This window comes from Uranotaenia lowii, chromosome 1 (assembly GCF_029784155.1).
Source record: "Uranotaenia lowii strain MFRU-FL chromosome 1, ASM2978415v1, whole genome shotgun sequence".
Taxonomy (NCBI): domain Eukaryota; kingdom Metazoa; phylum Arthropoda; class Insecta; order Diptera; family Culicidae; genus Uranotaenia; species Uranotaenia lowii.
The window spans coordinates 45,220,451-45,247,680 of record NC_073691.1 but is presented as its reverse complement, the minus strand read 5'-3'; the positions used below and the strand labels follow the sequence as shown (position 1 = coordinate 45,247,680).

General features: G+C 34.5%; 1 protein-coding gene and 1 long non-coding RNA gene across 4 annotated transcripts in view; one reads left to right on the top strand and one right to left on the bottom strand.

The window, feature by feature from the left end:
- The window catches only part of LOC129749153 (metabotropic glutamate receptor 5-like), a 154,211-nt gene that overhangs the window by 82,951 nt on the left and 44,030 nt on the right, over positions 1-27,230 (top strand). For all 3 annotated transcript variants that reach the window (XM_055744050.1, XM_055744057.1, XM_055744068.1), the window contains exons 9-10: positions 17,028-17,197; positions 17,527-17,606. In XM_055744050.1, coding sequence (XP_055600025.1) covers positions 17,028-17,197; positions 17,527-17,606 — 250 coding nt within the window. The remainder of the gene's footprint in view (positions 1-17,027; positions 17,198-17,526; positions 17,607-27,230) is intronic.
- Positions 3,275-3,834, bottom strand: LOC129749283 (uncharacterized). Its single transcript, XR_008737993.1, has 3 exons — positions 3,722-3,834; positions 3,584-3,650; positions 3,275-3,521 (listed from the first exon to the last, which is right to left on the bottom strand). It is a non-coding gene; the product is annotated as an uncharacterized LOC129749283 (long non-coding RNA).

The following is a 27,230-nucleotide window of genomic DNA, read 5'->3' as shown; positions in this document are numbered from 1 at the left end:
GCATAGGGCCGTGGTAAAAACCTCCACTGTTGACGATCCGGAGCCAGCGTCTTCACTTGGTCCCAGTCAAGATTCTCGTCGACAGTTCGGATTTCAGCGGCTTGGGTTCGCCGCCACGAGTTTCTGGGCCTGCCTCTTCTTCGATGACCTTCTGGATTCCAATCTCGCGTCTCTGCAAATCTCGTTTTCAGCTTTCCGCAGCGTGTGCCCAATCCATCTCCACTTACGTTCCCGAATCTCGATTTCTAGCGCTCTTTGATGACACCGGCGATGTAGTTCCTCATTTGAGATCCAGTTGCCAGGACACCAAGCGCGGATGAGGCAAAGGCACCCGAGGAGAAAAAATCTTAAAGTTTTGCTCTCTAGACAGTTATCAAAACTAGAAAACTATATTAAAAGGTTAAAGTTTATGAAACCTTCAACTAGAACGGGAGGCCCCCAAAAATGTGAACGTATCCAGGATTTGTAATTCATCGTATGGTCCTAGACTCGATGATATAACATCAATTTTCAATAACATTTTCCTCAGATGCCTTGCTGAAGAAACATATGCAAATTTTCAAAAGTTCTAAAATATTAAGCGAGAAAACAACGAGAATAACAATTAAATTCACATTAGATAGTACGCTCGTTCTTCTCGTTCTCGGTTTTCATACATTTTTCAAAAAGTTGTAACGTTCGTTCGATCGGAAATGTTAGAATGAAATTTTTATAAATCTGAAAATATCACCGGAAATAATATGGAACATGAAAAATCGTTACGCAACTCAAAACAGATAATTTTGCACTTTTATCCCTTTGGTTCTGAAGGCCTCATATAGGTTTATCAAACGGTAAAATGGTAAAGTATCGTTTGATACCTTCAAACTTTCGACAAATATTAACAAATCATAATTTTTATGAGGCACTTATAAAAAATCCTTTGATTTTGAAAAGAAATTTTTTCACTATTAAGTGATTAATTTCAAATTTCATAATTGAATACTGCATTTTAAAAATAATCTTAATTCATATTTTTGTTAAAAATCAAGTATGGAGCTTGATACAGAAATTTTTAAAATCTGATAAAAAAAAAACAACGAATACGGTCTTTTATTCTTCAATTTTTAAATTCATATCTGTAAAATATTCGATATCTGAATTTTCAAGTATGGTTCTGCTTGTTTTTTTCAGCGATACAATCAATGATTTGATTGAATATTACAATGCTCATTATTTTTCCTTAAGTTTGAGCCGTTTCCAATAGAAAACGAAAACTGCTCTTTATTCAAACTATTCATTCATTTTTCAAAGTGAGTTTTGATTTAAGTTTTTTTAATAATAGACTGAATTTGAGTCCTTATCTGGATATGACTGACTAAATCAAGTTCTGGCACTGGATTTTATTTGAAATTCTTTATTGTTGAATTCTGTTTTATTTACATTCCTATTTTATCGTTTAACTGAAATTGATTTGAATTCTTATATAAGAATCATGTTCTTTATCCTTATTTGATTTCGAGGAGTAAAAAAATGCATTGCTCTATAATTTTGTCGATTGTTCAAATTCTTTAGAATTAATTTGTACTTTGAGTTGAGATTTTTCTCTTCAATACTAATTTTTGTTTAATAAAACTTAAATCAATTTATGGTATTCTTTTAGCTTTTTGAATTTTTATCAGAACAAATTTTTAATTCGATTTCGGAATTATAACTGACATTTTCTGATTAAAATTTTGAATTTTAAATGCTGAAGCCACTTCCTCATCTAAATTTTTACTCAGCACAATAATTTTTCAACTGAGACTTTATTGTGAGTAGAGATGAACCGAATAGTGGTTTTTAATAAAAATACAAAAGCTATTATTTCAATTTTCTTCTATTTCTTCCATCTTAATGCTCCTCATGTTTTTGAGTCAATTATTTACAATCAGATGATATTATCAGATGATCCTTTACAAGCAGGGGTCTCTGATTTTCAGAATATCACCAATAATAGAAGGATATTAGGTGACTTGTCGCTGCTAGGGCATTTATCATCAAAGATAATGGGTTCCTGTAGAATCTGGGATAAAATACGTCAAAACAGGTGACAAAATAGTTGTTATAAAGAATGATAATGTTTATTTTGAAATAAAAAATCTGATATTTTTCCTAAAATTATTCAGTTTTTTTATTTGATTCAGCAACTGAATGTACCCTAAAACGGGGTAACTTTGATCACCGGGGTAAATTTAACCAAAAAAAAACTTTTCCACATTATCATCAATAACTCAGTCTATAGTTTAAATTTTTGAAAACTGTTTTCTATGTTTGAAAGCCTATTAATTGAGTATCAAATAGGCAAAGTTTGGTTTGTATTTGAATTTTTTTTCTGATAATAAAAAATCTATTTTTCCTAGGCTTGCAAACATACAGCTCTCCTGATGATACCAAAAAGCATTTAGAAGCAAACGGGTTATTTAATGTTTTTATGCGAAAGAACATTTGAACAAAACAAATTTAATGTGAAAGAATAACTTTTTTTTCTTTGTATATGAATAATAATGCTATTTTTATAGGCATTTAATGATAAATTTTTGATATTTAAAAAATAAGGACATTTAGTAAGCCCGTATTGGACAAATGAATAGTTCCAATCAAATCGTTAACATTGAAGAATAAATGAAAGTGGAAATAGTGGGAGGGCCTAGGGGAATGTATGAAGGTAAAATTTCATTTGTATTTTGAAGTTCAAACTATTTATCAAAATATTTTTGTCCTTAAATGTATTTAGGCAGCATAAAAGTTCTTTTTTCGATTATAAATATTTTTATGAAGGTTTTTGTATCCTTGATGATCAAGAAAACTCGTCAGAATAGAGACTGATTGATGTCACCCCAAAGCATCAAATTCTGAACAGAGACGAAAACGATTTTTAAATCATATTAAAAGGGGTCTAGTAAATTTTTGCATCCATGTTTTACGTTCATAGGAGTCCAGTACTGGTTTTAAAAATATGTAACGGAAGTAGTTGTTCCAGCAATGTCAACAACTTAAAGTCGCCACTCCCAAAATGGAAGGCTGCTGACACAAGGTCACTGACCGGCTAAAGACTCCCTCCCACGGCGGGTTTCAAATAGTGGCTCAATCACTTCGCCAATCTTGCCAACCCAACTGTCGTTTGCCAAGTTAAAGTTCAGGGAAATAAGGTAAAGGATAGGAACAAGACCTGCTAAGAAAACAACATAACGAGAAGGAAAAACTATCGCGATAACTTCGAATGAGAACACCTCATAGAAAAAGACGAAGTCACATCTTAGTGGTCATGTACATGTTATTGCGTCTTCTTCTTCTTAGGGGCCCCATAATGACTTTACAATGTTTCAGGTAGATGGTTAATTTTTTTGGTTTCTTCTGAGCTCACCAGTTGTCTGCTACGGACGACCTTACCGATCTGCAAGCGATCCACGAGGCACGTGGCGGCCGGAAATGCTTAGGCCAAGTGCACCTCGTCTCGGCTGGGCCCACACTTGGACCCACGATTGTGTGGGTTTTAGAACCTGGACAACGTGGTGGTTTTTTTTATCAAATAGGTCTTATATTGAGCTTCAAAACGTCTTACCTCAACTGAAAAGTTCTATCCTCACGTTGGGGACTTTGATTTTTAGCTGTTAAGTCCTAGCCAACCACTATATGTAACAAACGAGAGAATATAACATTAAAATCTATCTACCTAACTTATAGCTTTTGATAAACTCACGTTTAGTGATCGTGCCAAAACGCACTAGCAACGATCGCACCGAGTGATGTCACTATTCGTGAACACTATCGTGAGCACGTTTTCAATCGAGGACACTGGCGATACAACCCGCCTGAACTACTCGGTGTTCCCTTTAGAAGTGAAAACCTCATTGTTTCAGAGGCCAAGCCAAGCCACGGTGGCACTAAAAGCTCCCGAGGACAAAAGAATCTGTTTTGACGTAGAATTACGTCTTACGGCAACACTATAGGGGGGCAAATTGAAATTTGCGATCGAATCTCGCGTCACGAAAAACGCCTCTTTCAAAGACATCCTATCTAAAGGATTATGACGTCATCACCAAGCCAACACAAAAAAAGAGAAAAAGAAAGAAAACACGGATGCCCCGCCTCTTGATGAGTTTTGATTTTCCATGTATACGAAAAGTATAAAAACAACGGGGCGCCAGCGGCTCGGTTTCAGTTTCTTTTTGCTCGTCGTCGTGTACAGTTCTCCTGCAATTCGATCTGCGTTTGGACCCCACCAGTGGTAATCCAACGCAGATATCGTTTTGCAGTTAGTTTAGTGGAAGCCAGCGAAGCAGAAGGATGGTTCAGCAGCAGACATGACGATTTAGCGGTGCTGGCGACTAGCAGCGGTGGTGGCGACTAGCAGCGGAGGATAACCAGCGGAGTTAATGACATGTTGGCATGACATTTTGACATGACATTTTGACATGACATTTTGACATGACATTTTGACATGACATTTTGACATGACATTTTGACATGACATTTTGACATGACATTTTGATATGAGATGGGTATGACATGACATTTTGACATGACATTTTGACATGACATTTTGACATGACATTTTGACATGACATTTTGACATGACATTTTGACATGACATTTTGGCATGACATTTTGACATGACATTTTGACATGACATTTTGACATGACATTTTGACATGACATTTTGATATGAGATGGGTATGACATGACATTTTGACATGACATTTTGACATGACATTTTGACATGACATTTTGACATGACATTTTGACATGACATTTTGACATGACATTTTGACATGACATTTTGACATGACATTTTGACATGACATTTTGACATGACATTTTGACATAACATTTTGATATGAGATGGGTATGACACGACATTTTGACATGACATTTTGACATGACATTTTGACATGACATTTTGACATAACATTTTGATATGAGATGGGTATGACATGGCATTTTGACATGACATTTTGATATGACATTTTGATATGACATTTTGACAGGACATGACATTTTGACATGACATTTTAACATGACATTTTAACATGACATTTTAACATGACATTTTGACATGACATGTTGGCATGACATTTTGACACGACATTTTGACATGACATTTTGACATGACATTTTGACATTTTGTCATGACATTTTGACATGACATTTTGACATAACATTTTGATATGAGATGGGTATGACATGACATTTTGACATGACATTTTGACATGACATTTTGACATGACATTTTGACATGACATTTTGACATGACATTTTGACATGACATTTTGACATGACATTTTGACATGACATTTTGACATAACATTTTGATATGAGATGGGTATGACATGACATTTTGACATGACATTTTGACATGACATTTTGACATAACATTTTGATATGAGATGGGTATGACATGGCATTTTGACATGACATTTTGACATGACATGACATTTTGACATGACATTTTAACATGACATTTTAACATGACATTTTGACATGACATTTTGATATGACATTTTGACATGACATTTTGACATGACATTTTGACATGACATTTTAACATGACATTTTGACATGACATTTTAACATGACATTTCGACATGACATTTTGACATGACATTTTGACATGACATTTTGACATGACATTTTGACATGACATTTTGACATGACATTTTGACATGATATTTTGACATGACATTTTGACATGATATTTTGACATGACATTTTGACATGACATTTTGACATGACATTTTGACATAACATTTTGATATGAGATGGGTATGACATGACATTTTGACATGACATTTTGACATGACATTTTGACATGACATTTTGACATGACATTTTGACATGACATTTTGACATGACATTTTGACATGACATTTTGACATGACATTTTGACATGACATTTTGACATGACATTTTGACATAACATTTTGACATGACATTTTGACATGACATTTTAACATGACATTTTAACATGACATTTTAACATGACATTTTGACATGACATTTTGACATGACATTTTGACATAACATTTTGATATGAGATGGGTATGACATGACATTTTGACATGACATTTTGATATGACATTTTGACATGACATGTTGGCATGACATTTTGACATGACATTTTGACATGACATTTTGACATAACATTTTGACATGACATTTTGACATGACATTTTGACATGACATTTTGACATGACATTTTGACATGACATTTTGACATGACATTTTGACATAACATTTTGATATGAGATGGGTATGACATGACATTTTGACATGACATTTTGACATGACATTTTGACATGATATTTTGACATGACATTTTGACATGACATGTTGGCATGACATGTTGGCATGACATGTTGGCATGACATTTTGACATGACATTTTGACATGACATTTTGACATGACATTTTGACATGACATTTTGACATGACATTTTGACATGACATTTTGACATGACATTTTGACATAACATTTTGATATGAGATGTTGGCATGATATCTTCATGAGATCTTCACATGACATGCCAAGTTTAAATGACATGTTGACATGATATTATGACATACAATTTTGACATGGCATTGCATGTCGACATGACATTAAATGTAGACATGACATTGAAATTTGACATGACATTTTGGCAAGACAATTTGACATAACATTTTGTCATGAAATTTTGACAGAACATGTCATGAAATTTTGAAAGGACATGTTTTCGTGACATTTTGAAATGACATTCATGCTTGCTGCCATCACGGTTTGAAATGACATGCAATGATGATGTCATTTTGACATTAGTTCTAAGCATTTCATTATACTGCAATTTTTTTGTTTATGTAATCAATACAGAAATAAGTTAACCATAGAGAGTTATCGTAATTCTACGCTCACTACACGGTTGAAGCATGATTACAACCTCTTCAACTTTTTTTCGCGGTCATAGGTATCCAGGAATTTATCGGTGGGTAGAACTTATACTGGCATCTAACGACTAACACTTGAATAATTAGCTGAGTGCGTGCTGTAAGTTTTTTTCTCCCAAGACAAGAATAAGTACGCTATTGTGCAACAGGTGGCGCTTTGGTTAAAAAAAGCTGTCAGTTAGAATATCGCTAGACCGGTTCATTACAAATATAAAACATGCCACATTCCCCTTAACAGAAAAAATAATCGAATTGAAAATATATTGAAAGAAAAAGATCAATATTACCCCGGATTACGGTACCCGGGCAAAAGCCGAGAAGATTTGAATAATATCTGGACATCCATGAACTATAATCCAAGTATACTTAAAGCTATCTACAGTGAAAGATGCATGGATACACCCAAGAATCTAAGGCTAAAATGTTTATTTATTTATTTTATTGATCAGCATGTAATTTAAGGTAATTGAATTCCTTATGAATTACTCTTAGTATAATTCTCTGATTTGTGTTCTGGTCAACTAACAATTCTAAAACATTATCAAATCTCAAAAATCAACAAAAAAATACTGGTTTCTTACATTAAGGAAGTTTCTATAGTCTCGCCTAAAACTTGAAAGAGAATTACAGTTTCGTAGGTTATTTGGAAGCTTAATCTAAATACCTAAACCCTTGACAAATATGGTACGTCCATATGACTCGGTATGATGACGCGGAATTATGAAAAATCTTACACGAGAACTTCGTGATCTAATGATTTTTTCGTTGTCGTGATCTCGTGATAAAATGATTTCGTCGATATTATACTGGAAACCATAAGTTTTTGATGATTGTGTAGCTTTTCCTATATTATTTTTAGATATTTTATAAATTATACAAAATTATTTGAAAAATTTTACAATAATATAATTGCAAAAATTTTGAAAATAAATATACGGCCTATTCAGTTGAATACCTAGCTCAACTATTAAGTGAGCCGAATATTCGGCCTAACGGTTTTTGGGCGGTATTCGGCCGACCAAATATTCGGTACATCTCTAATTGTGAGGATGAATATTTAAGCAAGTTGATCACTCGAGTTTAAATAAACGATTTGCATATTTATTCTTCATTTGATTAAGCATGTTTTAAGAATAAATTAACTAGATACATTTTTAATTAAAATGATTAAAATAATTAGGGCCCCCCCTTGAAACATTGCCCCGGGCCCCTCGACGGCATAATCCGGCCCTGGGTGAACATTATAGGCGTGTCCGTGTATCTTTCACTGTAGATCGTACAGGAGAATGCTGACAAGTATCGCTTTAAATTTTGGTTATTGTTTATTCCAGATTTTCTCAGATTTCCTTGCTCATAAATCCAATAAAGAATTCTAAATAAGTCAAATATGGCCGGGACGCTCGGCTTTATTCAAATTTTTTGCTAAATCAAATAAAATCTCAAATTTTTAATTCCTTTTCCTCCGTATAATCCTTAGAAAACAAGAAGTTCTATTATACAACACCGTAAATGTACTAAATATCCCCAAAAAATACGAGATATATTGACCACTTTATCAAGACGTTGCTTTTCCATCATTGTCCATTCATTGTCTGGGTCCCCTCAAATTGCTCGATATTAAGCAATGAGAGGGCAGATTCCCTTGCAAAGGTGGGTACGACGAAAGGCAACATTCACCAGCGTGTTTTTGGCTTTCTTACAGAAAGGCATAGGGAACGGTCAGTTGGGGATATCATTAATTAAGGGTCCAAGACCCCACTTTATAGGTACCAATCGACTCAGCTCGACGAGTTACGATGATGTCCGGGAATTTGTATGTTTCATAAAAACGTTCTTAACACATTAACTCCTATTCTAGGTTTCACGATTTTGATGAATTTAGTATCAAAAAATTGCATTTTTTTTCCTGTAGGACTTATTTCAAAACCAAAAAAAAACAAAATTGTTTAAAAATTTTCTATTCCATAGAACATATCATACTTACGTTGGCTCCAAAAAAGGTAGCCATTTGCTCAGCAGCAGTAGCCAGCAATCGCTAAATTAATTACAAAGGCGATCAAAAATTTTGACAAAAATTTCATAAAACAGCAGAGAATCGATCCCAAGCCATCTAGCATGAGAGTTTAGGAGGTTAACCCCTTGACCACTAGTGAGCGTCGAGATATGTGGCTCTCAAACTTTAACAGTTTGAATTATTTGGATTATAAATGAACTCGTTGAATATAAGTTCGTTTATCCTCCAAAAAACGTACTGGGCACCTTTTTTTTATATTGAGTTTAGTAATTTTTGCTATCGATTTTCTTTAATCATAATCTTTTTTATAGATTAATAATAAATAATTCAGAAATAAGGAATCCATTATTGTGTCATTTATTTCCAAAGATAATTGACACTCTGTAAGAAAGCCTCCAATCCACTGATAAGTGTATTAAATCGGGTTTTTTAATTTAAGTTCAAGAAAGTCAGAGAAATTTTAAATTGACAAAAATTTTCAAAAAACAGCGTTTTGTGAAAATCTAAAGAGGAAAAAATCTACCCAATCACGTCAACTTTCCAATCCACGGTTTTACAACACTTTTTTTTTTTAAATGTGGTCATGATCTTAAAAGAAATCAAAAAAGATATATCATTGTGTGCAACGTATAGCTTTTGATTTCAGTTTTCTTGGACACTAAGTGATTTTTTTCGTTCATTCCGTAGCTGATCTACAGTCTTTTTTTTATGACGAATTTTATTCAGATTTTTTTCTTAGACTTTGAATAACGGAAAGCTGAAGTATTGTAGGGGAATAATGCCTGAGAAACATATTTCTTGTGTGAGCTTTCATTACGTCGTATGAAATATCTTAAGAATTCACAGAAAACTGCTGCAAAAGTTATCAAACAACTTTAAAATTTGTATTTCACATATAGAATATGTTTTCCAGGCTATAAATATTCTAAATTGAAAGAAGTTACGACTAGTTTATGTCAGATTTTGTATTTTTTTTTTTTTTGGAAATAAAACTGTTTTTTACATTTTGTTTCATACGACGTAATGAAAGCTCAAGCGAGATTTGAGTTACACTACAAGGTTGCCAAAACTATAAGTTTTGTAAAAATCGGTTTAGAAACAAGAGAGCTATAGCGCATTTAAGCGAGGAGTGTCAAATTCACACTCAAGGTCTGATTAGGGAGTTTTTTTTCTTGGGCTTTCAGAGTGCGTGCTTAAAAAGTTATGATGCAAAATTAATGATTTCAAGAATCCATTGAGGGTCTCTCGAGAATTTTTTTTTATTTGAATGCACCCGAATAAAGTTACCAAATTGAAGTCACCAGACTTCCAATAGTGTCATATTGACACTCTTCCCATTGCTTGTAATCTTCAGAAAATTTGTCGTGTTCAACTAAATCGCTCAAAACTTCACATAATTATTTGAAAATATTACAAAATTAAATGCCCCTTGCCATAAAAGATCAAATCCATCAAACAATAACACATAAAACCAGCAGACATCCTCGGATATTGCTCGTCAAAATAAAATTAACTGCACCTATCAATGTCGTACATGTATGTTGTTTGGCCCCATTTGAAAAGAGACATAAAGCGTCAAATTATCAAATCGCCATTAATATTTGCACATTAACGGCTGGACACTGTCAGCCCTCACACTCTCGGGTGGAAAAATCCCCTCCCTCCCATCCATTCGCCGGACAACCATGGAAACATTTGACGGTCGCCGGTTACAAAACAGACTCTCTAGGACGGAATAAAACGGCCACAAACATCCCGGGGCCACTTTCGGATTTTTACAACCAACTGCTGCTGGTGCTGGTTGTTGTGTAGAAGGTGTTTTCTTCTTTTGCTTTGCCTGCCTGCCTGCTCGGGAATGTTGGAATTTCGGGGTCAGAGCCATTCATTCATGATTACGATGCTGCCGTCTATAGGCAGAAACATTCATATTGGAGAGTGCGGGAATACCTATCAAATTCAAGCCGCCGAAGTTGTTGGTTGGTTGAGGATGGATGGGCAAGGTTGTGGCCACAATTTTACAGATTTTATGAGGATTGAATTCCGGACGAAACGGTGGTGGTCAGGAGATGTTGGGTGTTTGGGCGATTTTCCGTAAAAGCTGTGTCTTTTGAATTTCCGTGTAAACTGCTGTGTGAAGACATAACTTGCACGCAGTTCAAAGCGCACTTGGAATATTTAAAACCATTTGAACTTAAGACTGGTTTAAAATATAATCGCTAGAATTTACTACCAAGGGATTTCCGGGTTTTGAGAATCGCCGTGGACTTTACACCGGATCCACAGTGTGAATGAAAATATGTCAACATTCCATTAGCTTCTCTAGCTTCCGGCTTCTAGGCTAACAGGTTCACTTTTGTAGGACTCTCAAACATCAGTCGTGGAGTAGGTATGAAAAATCACAACGAAAAATGCAACCTGCTATCATAGCTAGTACACAGAGAGAAGAGTAGAATGAACTATGGCTTCCATTCATCCGACAAACGGAGATAAATTGTCTGTTTTAGGGTGATGGGTTTTATTCTGATTTTTTTTACCCAAAAACTTTTATGCTTAGGGTATTTTATTGTTGGGGTTTTCATATTATATTTATATTTGGTAAAATTTATTTTTAATCGAAATAAAAAAGGATATTGAAAATGTGATCACAGTTTTTCGTAAATTTCCACAAAGTTTCCTGCTTGGTTTAGAGTTAAGACAGTTCTCACGCACACTTGTTTGCATATTTGTAGGACAAAAGCTTCCCAACAAACATCAAACTTTGCTGACCGTTACCGAACATGAGTTTTAACGGTTGTTTCTTCTTAAATTGAAAAAATATTTTTACTGTTCACGCACCTCGAAAGTGAGAGTGAAATGTAAAAAAAATACAAAATCTATGATTAAAAACTACATAAATAGGGCCTCTAAAGAAGAAATACCAATTTGTTTGGATATGTGGTGGCTCCAGAGAGTGAAAATTCGTACATTTGAATTTTCTTCTCCCAAACTAATCAATTTTTTATCGATTGCGTCTCCAATGCCTAACATAATCGAAAACTTAATGAAAATTTTAAGTCTATTAACTCGATTGCGCTAAACAATATATTTGTGATAGAACAAGCGCAAAATGTCTTTGCAGTATCTCTATTTGTATGGGTTAAGTATAAGTTACTTTGGATGTCAATGGCCCTTTATCTCCTAAACAAACCAGAAAATTAAAATTAATGCTTTTGTTTTCAAATTGTTGATAAAATATTTCAAACAAAATCAACGTTTTGAATTAACGATTCATTTACGATTCAAACCGATCGCGCTGGTCTAAAAGGAACGCATATGTATTTAGGTTTTATTTGAGAAATACTTCGCGATATAACGGAAAATGTTTTGAAAAATACATCTGATATTTCGTAAGTTAATTTTTGCTGTGACGTGCTGGCGTGAAGGTTTTTATTATTGCTTTGAAAAGTTGATGGAGCACGCGGCGACACAATTTGTAAATGCGAAAAAGTGGAATAAATTTCAAGTCATAAAGTGTGTTAATTTAAAGTTTTTATATTTTTATCTAAATACCGTTTTTCTGAAGATGGCTGAAATTATCCAGTAGGCCGAAACGTAAAAGAATTGTTATTATTTGATTCGACAATCACCGAAAAATATCAACTTAAAAAGATAACAATTTGAAATGTTGGGAATGTGTATTTATTTTGCTTGATTTGTACTATTTTCAAAAATGAACAAACAAACAATATATTTTTAGATTATTTTCGAAAGTAAACGTAAAAGTATATAAAATTCAATTTGATGAACATTAGATATTAATGTTCTCATTTACTTGTTCGTTTCGCCCTGAAATTTTCGGATAGCAATAACCATTCCATGTATACGAGGTGGCTCCAGAGAGCTATAAATTTAGGCGATATTTAAACATATCTCATTTCGATACTTTTATCGGGTGAAGGATTGTCAATTCCTTGATTCTTGCAGTACATTTCAAGTCAACAAACCATACATAAATTTGCAATTAAAAAAATTCTTTCATATCTTAATTGTGATTCTGCTTTCAGATTCTGAATTTTTCCAAGGGATATTGATACTATTTCAAGAATTTATTTCAAATTAAATCTTATTAGAACTTATTTTTTTATTCGTTTTTGGAATTTTTGGCTTTTCTAATACAAATTTCGAATTTCAAAATTTTAAGTCATTACGATGATTTGAAATTTGATTTCTGAAAAGTGGCTCAAAAGTAAACTTCTTATAATGAATTTTGATTGTCAGTTTTGGCATTCACTTTCTCAACTGAAATTTTATTGTGAGGCTGACAATTTAATCGGGATTGTTGTCAATAGCGATCGACAGTTTTATATTGAATCTCTTAGGCCAGAACAAATTCCATATCCTTCTTTTGTCGCTCGGAGTTGAAACATCACGAAGGGGGGGCGGGTAGAAAAAAATAATGCGAAAAACAAATAAATTGTAATTAATTGCTCGAGAGCTTGTATTCAACTAAATTTCATTTGCACAATACCTAGAAAATCAAGTTTTTTTTTCTATTACAAAATTGAATAAAATGAAAATACAAAAGGTGAAACAACCCCCATCTTCCACAATTTGTTTTTTGATCTTGAAATCTTTCGGTTTATTTTTTTTTTTCGAAATTTACATAAAATACTTCAAAATTTATTCCTCCATCGGCGTTTTGGAAATTTCGTAGAGAGAGGGGGAGCCCCCCCCCCCCCCCGGGTGACAAAAGAGGAAATTGATATTTGTTCGAGCCATTTTTTCTTTGAGATCTTTTTGTGTTGTATTTGCCTTCTTGCTACGATTTTTAAAATTTTTGCTTGGCATGGTTTTTTAAATTAAATTGAATTTTTTAGCATCTTTCGAAAACCAGTGTTCTTGAGCTCGAATACCCTCTCATGCCAAATTTGGTTTCGTTTGCTTTATAAGTTGTCCAGTTATGCTATATATCGGAACCCCTCTTCCTACCTATCCCCTACCTGGAAGGAGGGGATCAAGATCAAGCATTCCGTGAATTGATATAGACTCCCATGCCAAATTCTGCTCCATTTGCTCGATTGTATGATTGTTCCCATGTAATATTTGGTTTCAATTGTTAGATAAGTACTTGTTTTATACAAAACAATTGTATGTGAGCTGCCGTCTTCCTTAACTGTATCCCCAATTGAAGGAAAAAGAAGTTTCCAATAAGCAAATAACCATTGGTGGTTTCCCAAATGGTTTCCCATGACAAAATTGTATCCATTTGCTTTAAAAGTTCTCGAATTTTGTGAAAAATTGTAAAGAAGCCCCCCTCTCTCCTTCCTATTACCCCACTGGAAGGAGGCAGTAGTACGAAATATTCACAAAAACACTCCTTGTGCTCAAATACCTAGCTAAATTTCGTTCCATTTGCTGGGTAAGTTCCCGAGTGATGTAAAAAATTGTGTGGGAGCATCCTCCTCCCTTAAGATTTTCTGACTGGAAGAACAAAGGGTTCTCAAAATATCATAAACACAATTCTCGTAACCAAATAACTGCTCATGCCAAATTTGGATCCATTTGCTTGATTAGTTCTCCAGTTATGTAAAAAATTGTAAGGAAGGCACCTTTCCTATCTCCCCACTGAAAGGAGGGAGGAGTACCAAATGTTCTTAGAAATATTTCTCGTACCTAAGTACCCATCCATGCCAAGTTTGATTCGATTTGGTTAATCAGTTCTCGAGTTATGAAGACTTATTACTTTTGTATAAGAAACCCCCTCCCCCCTTCCAGGGATAGGGAGGTGTCTCAAACCATTATAGAAACCTTTCCCGGTCTCCAATACCCCCATCTACCAAATTTCAAGCAAATCAGTTCAGTAGTTTTCGAGTCTATAGAGAACAGACAGAAAGACAGACAGACAGAAATCCATTTTTATATATACAGATATATAGAAATGAATTTCTGTCTGTCTGTCTGTCGGTTCCCTATAGAATTGGAAACTACTTAACCGATTTGTGTGAAACTTGACATGTAGGGGTATTGGAGGCCGGGGAAGGTTCCTATTATGGTTTGAGAACCCTCCCTATCCCTGGAAGCGGAGAGGGGGCCTCTTAAACAATAGAAACATGTTTGAATAACTTGAGAACCGATCATGCAAATGGAATCAAATTTGGAATGGGAGTGTATTTGGTTACGAGAGATGTTGGTTTCTGAAATGGTTTCTTACCCCTTCCTTCTTCCAATGGGGAAATAGGAAGCAAGAAGGGGGGCTCCCATACAATTTTTCGCACACTTCTAGAATAAATCAAGAAATGGAACCAAATTTGGCAAGCGAGGGTACATGGGTAGGGATAATATTTTAAAGATGACTCTTTCCTCCTTCCAGTGTGAAGATAGAAACGAGGGGGGGGAAGGGTGCTCCCATACATTTTTTTTGCAAATTCGAGAGCTAATCAAGCGAATGGAACCTTATTTGACATAGGTGATTATTTGGGTACGAGAAATGTGTCTATGATTATTTGGGATTTCACCCTCTTCGATTGGGGAGATATAAAGGGGGGGAGGGGGTCTTACTTACAATTTGATGACTAATCATGCAAATGAATCCAAATTTCACGTAGGAAGGTAAAATGCTACGGATCAAGTTTTTACTATTTTTGGGGGGAGAAGAAAGGGGGAGGGGGTTTCCTAATCAGTTTTTAGCATTTCTCGAGAACTAATCGAACAAAAAACCAAATTTATCATGGAAGTGTATTCGAGTACCAGAAACGTTTTTTTTTATGTTTTGAGACCCTTCTCTCTCTCCAACGGAACGAGGGGAAGGAGGAGGGAAGTTTTCATAAAATATTTTTGGATCACTCGAGAACGTATTATTGAAATTTAACAGAAGAGGGTATTTCAGTAAAAAAAATTCTATGATTGTTTAAGACTTCTTCTTCCTTTCGCACCTATACATTTTTTTTGTTAATCTATCAGATGGTAACAAATTGGGAAGAGTATTTGAATACTAGAAATATTGCTAAGATGACTTTATTCCCCTCACGGCATACGAAAGAGGAAGGAGGTGCCATACGTTTGTTTTGATAAATTCAAGAGCTCATCAAATAAATTTAAACAAATTTTACAGGGAGAGTACAAGGGTACGAAAAATGATTCTATGGTTAATAAAAAAAAAACATTTTCACCTTCCAGGATAAGTGAGGGGAAAATCAAATCCGCACAATTTTTGTTTAACTTGAGAACTTATCCAATAAATAGAGCAAAATTGAAAGAAAAAGTGTTCGAGTACAAAAAATAATTCTATTTTTTTTAGAAAGATTCCATACAGTACAGAGCCGGGAAAGGGGGAGGTTTTATCGCGGCAGTTCGTGTACCTTTCTCACTTTGCAGGAGAGAAAGGCAAATAAAAACGAGTTCTTAATATCCAATTTGAAACAATTATGAAAAAACAATTTCAGAACAAGTTTTATAAAAAACCATTTCAGAGATTCTACTAATTTTTGTATTCCAATCAAATTTGATTTGAAAGCTTTCATTGTAATTATATCGAAAATTTATTTATAATAAAATTATTTTCACAAAATTTTTTTAAGAAGGTGTAGCAAAGCACACCGAATCAGCTAGTGAAATATATTTTTAAGTAAATTACTGTAATGGATAAAATTTCAAAAGATTTTAAACATAAAAAGTGTTAGTTTGTTCCGACTTGAAATCTGAACTAAAGGATCACAAATTAATGATACTACCATAGTTCACCATTACCGGTAGTTTTTCTTACCATCTTGTTTAGCCAAGGGCCATTTAATTGATATTGAGATAAATGAACTACCTACATGCTTTACAACTGTTGAATCAAAGGTTTTCTAAGGTAAACAAGCATGGTCATCCAGGTAGTTATAAAAGTGTGTCAATCATCCAGAAAATGCCTTTTCTAAACCTAAAAGATTTTCCTCTGTATTGTAACTTGGTATGCTTTTATGAGATATCAGAATATTGTAGATATTAATAATGATACGAAATCAAGAAATTCTACAAACTTACCTTAAACTATATAATCTACTTATGCTTGTTTGTATGTGGTGTAAATCGTTTCATTTCAAAATTTACAGGTAAGGAGCAACTGTCGGAGCGCTACAAGCAGGAACCGAAAATGAGTTTCGTCATCAAGGCAATCTACACGATGGCGTACGCTTTGCATGCCCTGCAGCAGGACGCTTGTGGCCGTAACTGGCCCGGGATCTGTGCGGCCATGTTCCCCTTCAATGGGACCCAGTTTTTTGTAAGTTTGAAATTTCTACAAACGTTTTTATATAATCAGAATAACTGTGCACCAATCTAGTTACCCTTGAATGTGTTCCTTTAATTTTCTCTTGCCTGCTTTGTCACACAAAAAAAACTAAAACTTCATCAGAAACTACAATTGGCTACATGAAAGTGACAATCATGTAACTTAGCCCCGACTTGAATAAGAACAACTTGTCAAGCTTACAAATGTTCTTTCCCCTGTCTGGCCAATAGATGTTGGATAATTCGCCTGACCAAGTTTCGCTTTTGAGTTTGTGTTCTGTGAATAACCAATCTTTACCCATCTTCCATCTTCCGTTACAGAACTACCTAATGAACGTTTCCTTCACCTACGAGCCGGGCGATACGGTGGAGTTTGACAGCCGAGGCGATCCCCCTGGGAGGTACGTACCAATTGAAACGATTTTTCTTTTTTTTTCTCAACATTTAAGAAAAAATTTACATTTAAAACAGTACAAAAGATTGTGACGGGTTTATTTTGCCGTCGTGTTATAAGTTCCGGCACAAAGTTTATCGTTCTTTGTAGCGAAAAAGGCAACTTTTTTCCAACGGGATTGACTTTCGATAGTGTTAAAGTTTTGAATCATAACAGAAACATTTTCCGAAGATTGAAAAAGGGCACCGGCGAATGCACGTGGGAAGGCTGGTAAAGAATAGGGGAAAAAATAATTTCTTAGAATTTTTGCGGGCAATTTTTGTCAATCTTTGGTTACTGCTTTCCCCAGGTGGATGTTTGAAAAACCAGAGCCGTCACATTTAAGTTTTCGTCGAAAAAGAACAAGTTTTACCAGGAAAGCATCGGCACAGAATCACAAGGCTGAGAAAATTTTCATTAACTTTAGCAACATCCAGGAAGTTTTTTTTACAATTTACAATTTTGACATATTAGAAAATTGAAATTTTCATCAAAGTATCCTGAACATTGTTAGCATTGTGTCGTATTTTACATTGATTTCAAGAAATTGTTAATATCAGGCCCTTGGATACAAAGGGGTATAAATGACAAAATTTAAAAAAAACAAAACGAATCCTTGACCTCTAAACATCATATGTTATTTTATTCATATCTACTTTAATTACACTATGTATTTATATTCTGAAGGGCAGCATTTAAATGTATCCCCTTGCCTCGAAGAATTGTTATCATACTTCTGTGTCACTAAACCAAATCTGATTTCCAGAAGATTTTTTTTCATTGAAACCAACAAATTAAAGTTAAATTTATTGTAAATATGGTGTCAATTGCTTTGATTTCATTTTAGAAGATCAACATAAGAAAAAAGTTCATTAAAAATATCTATGGAGTATATTGGATCACATCGAAGTTCAAGGGCTTTTGTTAGGAATTTTATGAAAATTTTACGAAAAAAGTTAAAGGTTTTTTGTGAAGTAGATGGGAAATGATGAAAAATGTTTGATTTGTGTTGTGTTTCACATTGATAATGTATGGCAGTCTATTTCATTTCGTACAAGAGGCACTTCCGTTAAAAAGTAGATCGATGTTTGCATCGATTCTTTTATTATGCGAACATTATTCTGGTTCCAAATTATTGCTGAACGAAACCCCGATTTTTGAGGCTATATTCAACCAAATCAGTTCATAACTGTTCAAGTTGTCTCCTGTTGTACGTCGATTTTATATGGGAACCCTCCCCACCCTCACTGGGAGGATCTCCCAGCAAACATAAAGCCGTATCAGAAATGATAAGTTAAGTCGTTTACAATGCTGTTACGAATCGCAATTTCAACTACATAGTGAAAAGATCGAATAAATGTTGCCTGAAGTCAGTTGAAATCGAATATGATAGAAAGTCCGCCATGTTTGTAAATTTTAAAAAAATTTTGCTCTCGCGCTGGCTACAAGTGAGCGCCATGTTTTCTCTGCAACCAGCAGTGCATCCAGATGGCTAAAAATCAGATGGGAATAAAGTAATATTGACTAATGAGAGATCTTGAAAATATAGTCGCAAAGAGCAAAATCTTCGCTACGAATCCAGTAGGAACAAGACGAGCGGGGGTGCAACTAGCGAGGTGGATAGACCAAGTGGAGCGTGATCTGGCGAATGTGGGTGCCCGAGAAATTGGAGAACGGCTGCCATGGACCGAGTGAATTTTAGGAATTATGTTCGTCAAGTTATGTCGTGAGACGGAATACTATGTAATTAAAATAAATAAATAAAATAAACGATCTATTTTTAATGGAGCTATATGGAACTTGATATACGTTCCATAAGAATAAGCCTACCCGAGCAGACTTTGATGCCTAAATCGATAGCAAACAGAAACCAAAATGAGCTGTCAATGCCATAATGATAGCATAATTTAGTATCGCATTTTTCCCGATTGCAAAATTAGGTCTCATTGAAGCATCAATATGTTGAAATGTGCTACCAAATCAATACCTAAATAAGGTATTGATACCAAAATGAAAGCACTATTTGGTAGTGTTTTTTTCTAAGATAACAAAACGAGGCATCATTAAGGTTTCATCTATTACTATAGAGCAGAAAAGTGAGATAAAAAAAATAGCATGATTTGGTATACAATTTTTGTGATGAAAAATCAGATTTATTTAGGTGTTCAAAATTAAATAGAACTGGACACAAACATCCAATTTGTTCGTTACCGGCATAGTGTACGCATTGCAAATGTTGATTTTTCAGTAATGGCAAAAATAGGCATCATTAAAGTATCATTAATTTAAATAGAGAAACCACCTTGCTTCTTTAAAAATATTTCTAACAGTTGAGTCGTTGGAACTGTTACGGCCCCTGAGCAGACTTTGATGCCTGAATCGATAGCATACCAAAATAAGCTATCTATTCCAAAATGATAGCAGAATTTAGTATCAAATTTTCCAATGGCAAAATAAGGTACGATTTGGTTCCGATGGCAAAAAAAAAACTTATTTGACATAGTGGTTAGAATGAATAAAAAATTATGAATTACAAATAAATTAATTTTTATTAAAATTCAGATTAAAGTAAATTAAATAACTGGTTCAACTTTACATTTCAATATTATTTGATACAAAAATAAGTGTTGAATATCCCAAAAAATGTTGATACGTTGAAACGGACATTTCCAAACTGATTTATTCCTTAAATAAGATTTTAAAATTTCATTGGTTTTAAAAGGGGAGAGTGGGGTATTTTTTGTTTTTTAATTTAAAAGATGAAAAGTAAAAAATAATTGGAGCATTTCTACATTTTTAATGTATCATTAGGCATTTTTGTTTATTTTTTTGAATACATTTTACAAACTTTACATTTTTTTGAATATTTCCCGATCTTTGAATATTTTTAAAAAAGATTTTTTTTTTCAATTTTGAAAAACCGTGGGGAAACGTGGGCAACCAAATCCAAATTGACAAGATAACGTATAAAGTCTATGAATTGAGCCAAAACTGAAATTTCATAATTCATTTAGTTATTTTAAAGCAATTTCAGAAGAGGAAATGAAAAAGAGAGTTGTGTATCATCAAAAAGTTTCCAATTCCTGGCTCGTGAACGTTTCTGAAAAATTCCTTATACAGGATTTTTGTTCGTGTCTATCGCATTGGAAAAAATGGACAAAATATTTTTCACAACTCTTTATTTTGCATAAGCAAACTTTGCAGATAGGAAAAACGTATTTTAAGTTCATAATGTGTAAGTAAAAAATACCAAAATATAGGTGGCCCAAGAAACCCCGCAAAACGTGACCCACGATTCCCCACGAGCTATAATTTACATATTGGTTGCGTTTGTGTGACTTATTGATGTTTTATCAAAAATTCCTTTCGAATGTTAAAGAACATGACATAAATAAGATCATACGCGTATGAGCATATTTTTTGTTATGTACTTAAGGTCTCTGACGGATGAAATTTGCGGTTACTTTTTTAATTGTGTAAGTACATTTTTCTAGGCAAATTAAGCATATGATACGTACATAACTCAACAACCTTTAGAAAAACATGCTTACGCAAAGCGACGACGATGACAGTTGGATTGAGATTTTTATCTCAACACGCAGCTGAGATATTTAGAGTGGCCCACGTTACCCCACTCTTCTCTATGTATAAGAATTAACAATTTCGAACACCATACTGAAGAGGAAAGAATAAAAAAAAGAAATAAAATATTTTTTTACCATCATAATTTCGAATTAAACAAAAATACTACTGGACACATACACAAGGTTACTGATCCACCCGTGGAGAGAACGAAAAAGTAAATAAACATTTTTCTTGTTTATTTTGTGTGTACGTGTGTCGCGCAGTTTTATAGTGTTTCTTCGAACCAACCAGAATTTGTCCGCCAATCCCAGAGCAAACCGGAAGACTATGTGCTCTCGGTACGGACTGACTACAAAGTGACGCATGTGATGATCCGGTTGCTGGAAAATTAGTGCCATTTCGGTGGAGAACAGCAATTTGCTACCTATCGGAAAGCACTACAAACAGGATCCGATAGTCGAAGTCGGGACGGTGCTGCATCTGGCAATGCGCATAATCGCGACCGGAATCGATGCCTAAGTCAGGAAAGCAGTGGAACGAAAACCGGTACAAGAATGTATAGTCATTTGATCACACCCGGGTGGAGCTGAAAGGCATGGACAGCTCGCTCCTTGATGCCGAGTACATCAACGCCAACTACATCCAGCAACCGACCGAGGCGGAATTGAACAACATAAAATTCTCGTCCGAGAACCATTCGCAGTCGAACAACAACCTATCGTCGTCGGCCGGAATTAACCTACACCATAAGCTGGCTGTTCGTAAGATGGGTAGATATTTCTTTCTCAATGTACCAGAGGAAAGGGATTCCGATTCGTTGCGTTCGTTGCGAGCAGAAGAAGAAGATGCCATCCAGTACCACCAACTGGAGTGTACTTACAGGTAAGATCTCTTTGCCACGTTTGCTCTCATCATTATAGATATCTTTTATCAATCCAGCTGAACGAACTATACAGGAGGATTTCAAAACATACCAAGTTACAATATTTAGGCAACATCCACCTTAGTAGTGAGAGTACGTTTTTTCGTCTTTGGGACTGCCTATTCACAACTTCTGCTTGTGAAATCCACGTTCCGGTACTTGTCTGCTCAATCTCAGAAACCAAACAAGAAAGTAGATAACATGGGAGATCCAAGTCAATTATTCAACAAGAAGTCCGCTAGATCTATGTCATCGTTTGCATCCAGCTCAAAGTCATCACCAACGTGAGTAGTGGTATTAATTTGATTCTGTGTTTGTTTTTTATCAGGCGTTAACGCAGATGTTCCTGGGAAGGCGGATGAGTTAGTGTCGTTTGACATTTTAATTCAGATATGGTAACTCGATTCTATTTAACCGTTCTTTCCGAAACAATTATTTAGGAACCCCGATTGTGAACCGCAATTATTTGTGAAACCCTTATTTTAAGAAATAGTTGAAATAGACCTTTAACTAAATATTTTTCTTGGTGCCGAGTCACACGATTATTTTGAAAACGACATTAGCCTTAGGTAAATAACAAGCATCACAATTAGGGCCTCTAAACACTCAAACAATTTTTTCTCTTTATTTTTAACTCAAAGTAAATTACATTAGTTATTAGCAACCCTAGATTATTCACCATTCTATAGTTAGATAAGCTCTCAGGGGAGAATATATGACAAACTATAAGCTACAACGCGCCCGTGTTATAGACGTTTCTACTGTTTTGACCCTTCGCCAAAGAGGAGCGTATTTTCAAATCGTCAGTTGAGAAGAATCTATTATGGATTGGATTATTTATTCTGTTTATTTATTTTTTACAATAACGATTATCCAAACTGTGATGCATTGGTTTCAAATGTTGTCACCTTTAACAAAGTTAAAAATTATTTATGTTGATTCTTTTTATTTTACTTCCAGATTCGTCTACTGGATAAAACAAACCGATTGGCGCAAATTCAATGAAATCATTTGCTTCGGCACTATTTGGAAACGTAAATGAATATAGATCAAAAAAGAAAAATGTTAAATAATGCAAGGAAACAATATTTATTATAGAGCCTAGTAAAAAACTATATACATGTTTAGATTAATTAGTTTTCGAATAATTTATTATAATTTTTTGATTCGATTATGCACCGCACCACGAACCAAATTTATTTATTATTATCAATAAATTGCGGACTAAAAACGAGATATCTCATAGCTCGCGTTTTGTGAGGGTCCTATTCACTTAGTAGAATTACTCTTAAGGTGTAAATTAGTCATGAAACTATGTTCAACAAATATAGAAGACAAGAAATTTGTAGAATTTAATTCAGTGAAAAATTTCGAATTTCGGTATTTTGCCAATTAGATTTGTTAGCGATCCTTAATGTGTTTAGCCACCAAGTTAAAACGAGTTCAGTATTAGATCTATTTTAGAAGCAAGCCCATTTATCAATAATTTCAAATGTTGTTTTATATCTGCATTGTACTGTACAAAAAAAACGAAATTAAAATTTTGAATCTCGAAAAATGCCGATAGGTGTTCGTCTTTGAAAGTTTACATCACACGTTGTGGGTTCTGTGTACCAGGATTCTATATTATTAGTTAAATATTTCTTCTTAAAAACTTCTTATTAGAATACCATCGAACATTATTACATGATTTTATTCATTCAAAGATTCAAAAAAAGGGGTTGCAACTATAGAAATTCTTAATCCATCGCCTTTTGTGGACTTGACTCTAAGAGATGCCTACGAATTCCTTTTGCTATCAAAAACAATTTTTAGACGGTTACAAAACAAGGTATCATTTTTTTTAATAAACTATATTTGTTTTTCATTTAAAGGCTCGACTCGGCCTAAAGAGCCGAGTGACGATTATACATCCTTTTAAGGGAAAGTCCCTAAGACCGAACCAATTCCTTCTTGAAGGGGTGTACAAATAGTTGTTGTTTTTCTCCCATCATTAGGGATTTTTAAAAGTGTTGTAATACAATTTCAAACTTATTTCTTATGTTTAAGGTTTTTTTTCCAAAATGTCAGTCGGCACCACCTTTACCGCCTTTACCATGTTGTCATTGGTACCTGCTTCCGATTGCCCTATGGTTCAGCGCTTGCACAGTGGGATCCATCATGAAATCTTGGGGATCGAATCCAGAATAATCGCACAAACGCAAACTAACTAGTTTTATGAAAGGAAACACATATAGGGAAATAATTCAGGAGATAACAACTAAATAAGTTTTCAATGAAACCCTAAATTATTGTATTGAAAGCTGATTGACATCTCGTTTTGCCAGCTTTTTGAAAGGAAATTTGAAAACACAACGAAGCCTAATTTTGGATGAACTCGATGCCAAAAAATGGGATTTTGCCATGGCTCGGGATAGCACGATTATACCTAATTTTGGTTTCACTGAATGTATTTTAATACCTCGTTAAGCCATCCTCTATTCATAAAATATTGAAAGCATGACGATGCCACATTTTGGCATTACATTATACCTTAAAGTGGCATCATTATGCCCTCAAAACTCATTTTAAAATGTTGGCTCAAAGAGGCATCATTGAGGTTTCAATGAAACCTACACTTGGTATAATCGAGGTATCCGCATATGAAAAGTGAGACCCAAATTTTGGCATTGTACCACCTTTATTCGGGCAAAATGATACCTCATTTTACTTTCAAGGCATGATAGCAAAATTAGGTATAATTTTGCCATAAAAGTCTGCTCGGGTAAGAATATAGCTACATAAATGTTTGCTGGGCTGTTATCTACTATACGAACCATTTCTAGCCCCGATAAGGCTTGATACAAAAATTCATGTCAAACGGATCACCCGTTATCAACTGATAGTGATACAAAATAAATAATATTTTATATGGAAGTGTTTTTCTGATACTATTGGTCGTTCAGATGAACTGAATCTTGCTTTTTTTTTAAAACTTGGTACAATTATTCGTCATTTTTTGTTAAAACTTGTTTGAAAATCTATGAAAATCGCTCAAATCTATACGCATTGACTTTGATGTTGATTTTGTATGGGATCGCACGGTTTTGAAAGTGGGAAAGGTCACTCAATACGATGAATCATCCGGTCATGTCAGAAATTGCATGAGTACAAGATTTCGAGAATAGCGCATGATAATTATATAAGTTATATCGATTTATCTACGAACTAACCAACTTCTCCTGTCAAATTTGCTCCTGAAAAACACCAATTATGTCATATTTTTAGTTATGTCATATTTTAAGCTGAATTTGTAAAGGAGTCCCCTCTTCTATGAAATGTGAGGATCTTGAAACTAAAAATCAAACCTTGGTAAAAAAAAAAACCTACGAGTAGGAAGCAAATTTCACGACAGTCTGACCACCCGTTTTAAAGTAAATGTTTATTCATCCTATCACGAAACACATTTTAAACCCACCATTTTGTTAGAAAGCTTGAATTGATCTATGGCGTGTTTTTTTTTATTCCGGATTTGCCTCTGGATCCGTCCGAATAAAAAAATGAATTTCGGTTTTCGAGCTATTCCATAAGTAGGTGTGCGTGACAACGAGCGCAATGTTTACATGCAGCTGTGATTTTGTTTTCCCTTCTAGATTTCTGCACTCGGTTCGGACTTAACGGACTTATTTTGGACCGGGTACATATTTTGGACCACCGTGCAGCTTTTTTCCAATCTTTCTCTCTGTTCCGTTGCAGGAAACGGAAAGCTCGAACGTTGATATGAAATCTTGATTAGAGTACTGGTAACTCTAACATCGACAACAGTCCAAAGTTTCGATAACTTCACTGACGTCGATAGGGATAACTTTCTTGGTACTTGGATTCACAAAACCACTTTTTGTATTTGGGAGCACTTTATTTTTACTTAGGACACAAACTTGAGGATGCACTTGTAGTAACTGAAAGTTGGAACTATACTCACTCAAATGCAGAATAATACTTACTCACAAATTACTCGACTCTGTATTTATATGCTAATGGAATGTTCTGGAAACGACGGAATTATACCAATAAATTACGTATAGAATATTACGTATAGAAACATCGGAAATACAATGATATAGGAATGGAACATTCTGGAATCTTCTATGGTAGAACATGCTAAATAGTAATGGAATATTCTGGAACTTTTTATAATGGAACATGCTAGTAACTAAGCTTGCTGAACATAGAATCTTCTGGAGTATTCTTCAAGCGTATTGGTATACGCTGGAACACTCTCATAAATCATGCTTATCATGAAAATTTTGAACAAATATAGTTAAAGCTATTTCTTATGATTCCAATCACATCTAAGTTTCCATTTAAATAAACTGATAAGTGATAGAAAATTGAAAACAAAGTTTTGATTCCTGAAAGTTGGACCAAATCAAGCCCGTTTCAAGAGGACGTGCCATTATTGGAGTCAACTTTGAAGAAGTTTTCTATCTAGCTGTGATGAATTTAACAACTAAAAACATGTTCACAGCTATGATAAAACACATGAAAACTAGTTAGCAAGCTTGAAAAACCAGAAATACTTGTTTTTATCGCAATTTGACTCATGTCTAAAATAGGTCCAACTTAATTCCTTAGGGAATTATTTTGGACCACCCAACATAACCTGAGTATTTAACTCGCTGTTAAATGTTCATGAACGTAATAAAACGTTGTACGGTGATATGAAAAGAATTATGCACACTATTATAATCGCTTATTTTAAATAAAATTTGGTCTTTTTGGCATTATATTATTTAATCAACTCGCTAAAGCCCAAACCCGCCTTTAGAAGGGGTTCACTTCAATGGGCGATGGGCGCGCTCGCAGTCCCGGTATACGATTTCTCGTGTGTTAAACAGAGAGAGAAATAGCCTTCACTCCAATTTCACTCCGATTAGCTGTCATTCTTATGGAAATCTGTGTAGGAGTAAAGAGCAGGCTTTATTCTTTTTAGCAGGTCCAATCCCAATTGGCATAAAACCAAGTCAATCATTGTTTTTACTTACTTTTTGTGCACTTTTCTTCAAACCAAGTTAATCTTACAATCTACATTAATGGCAACTGTTT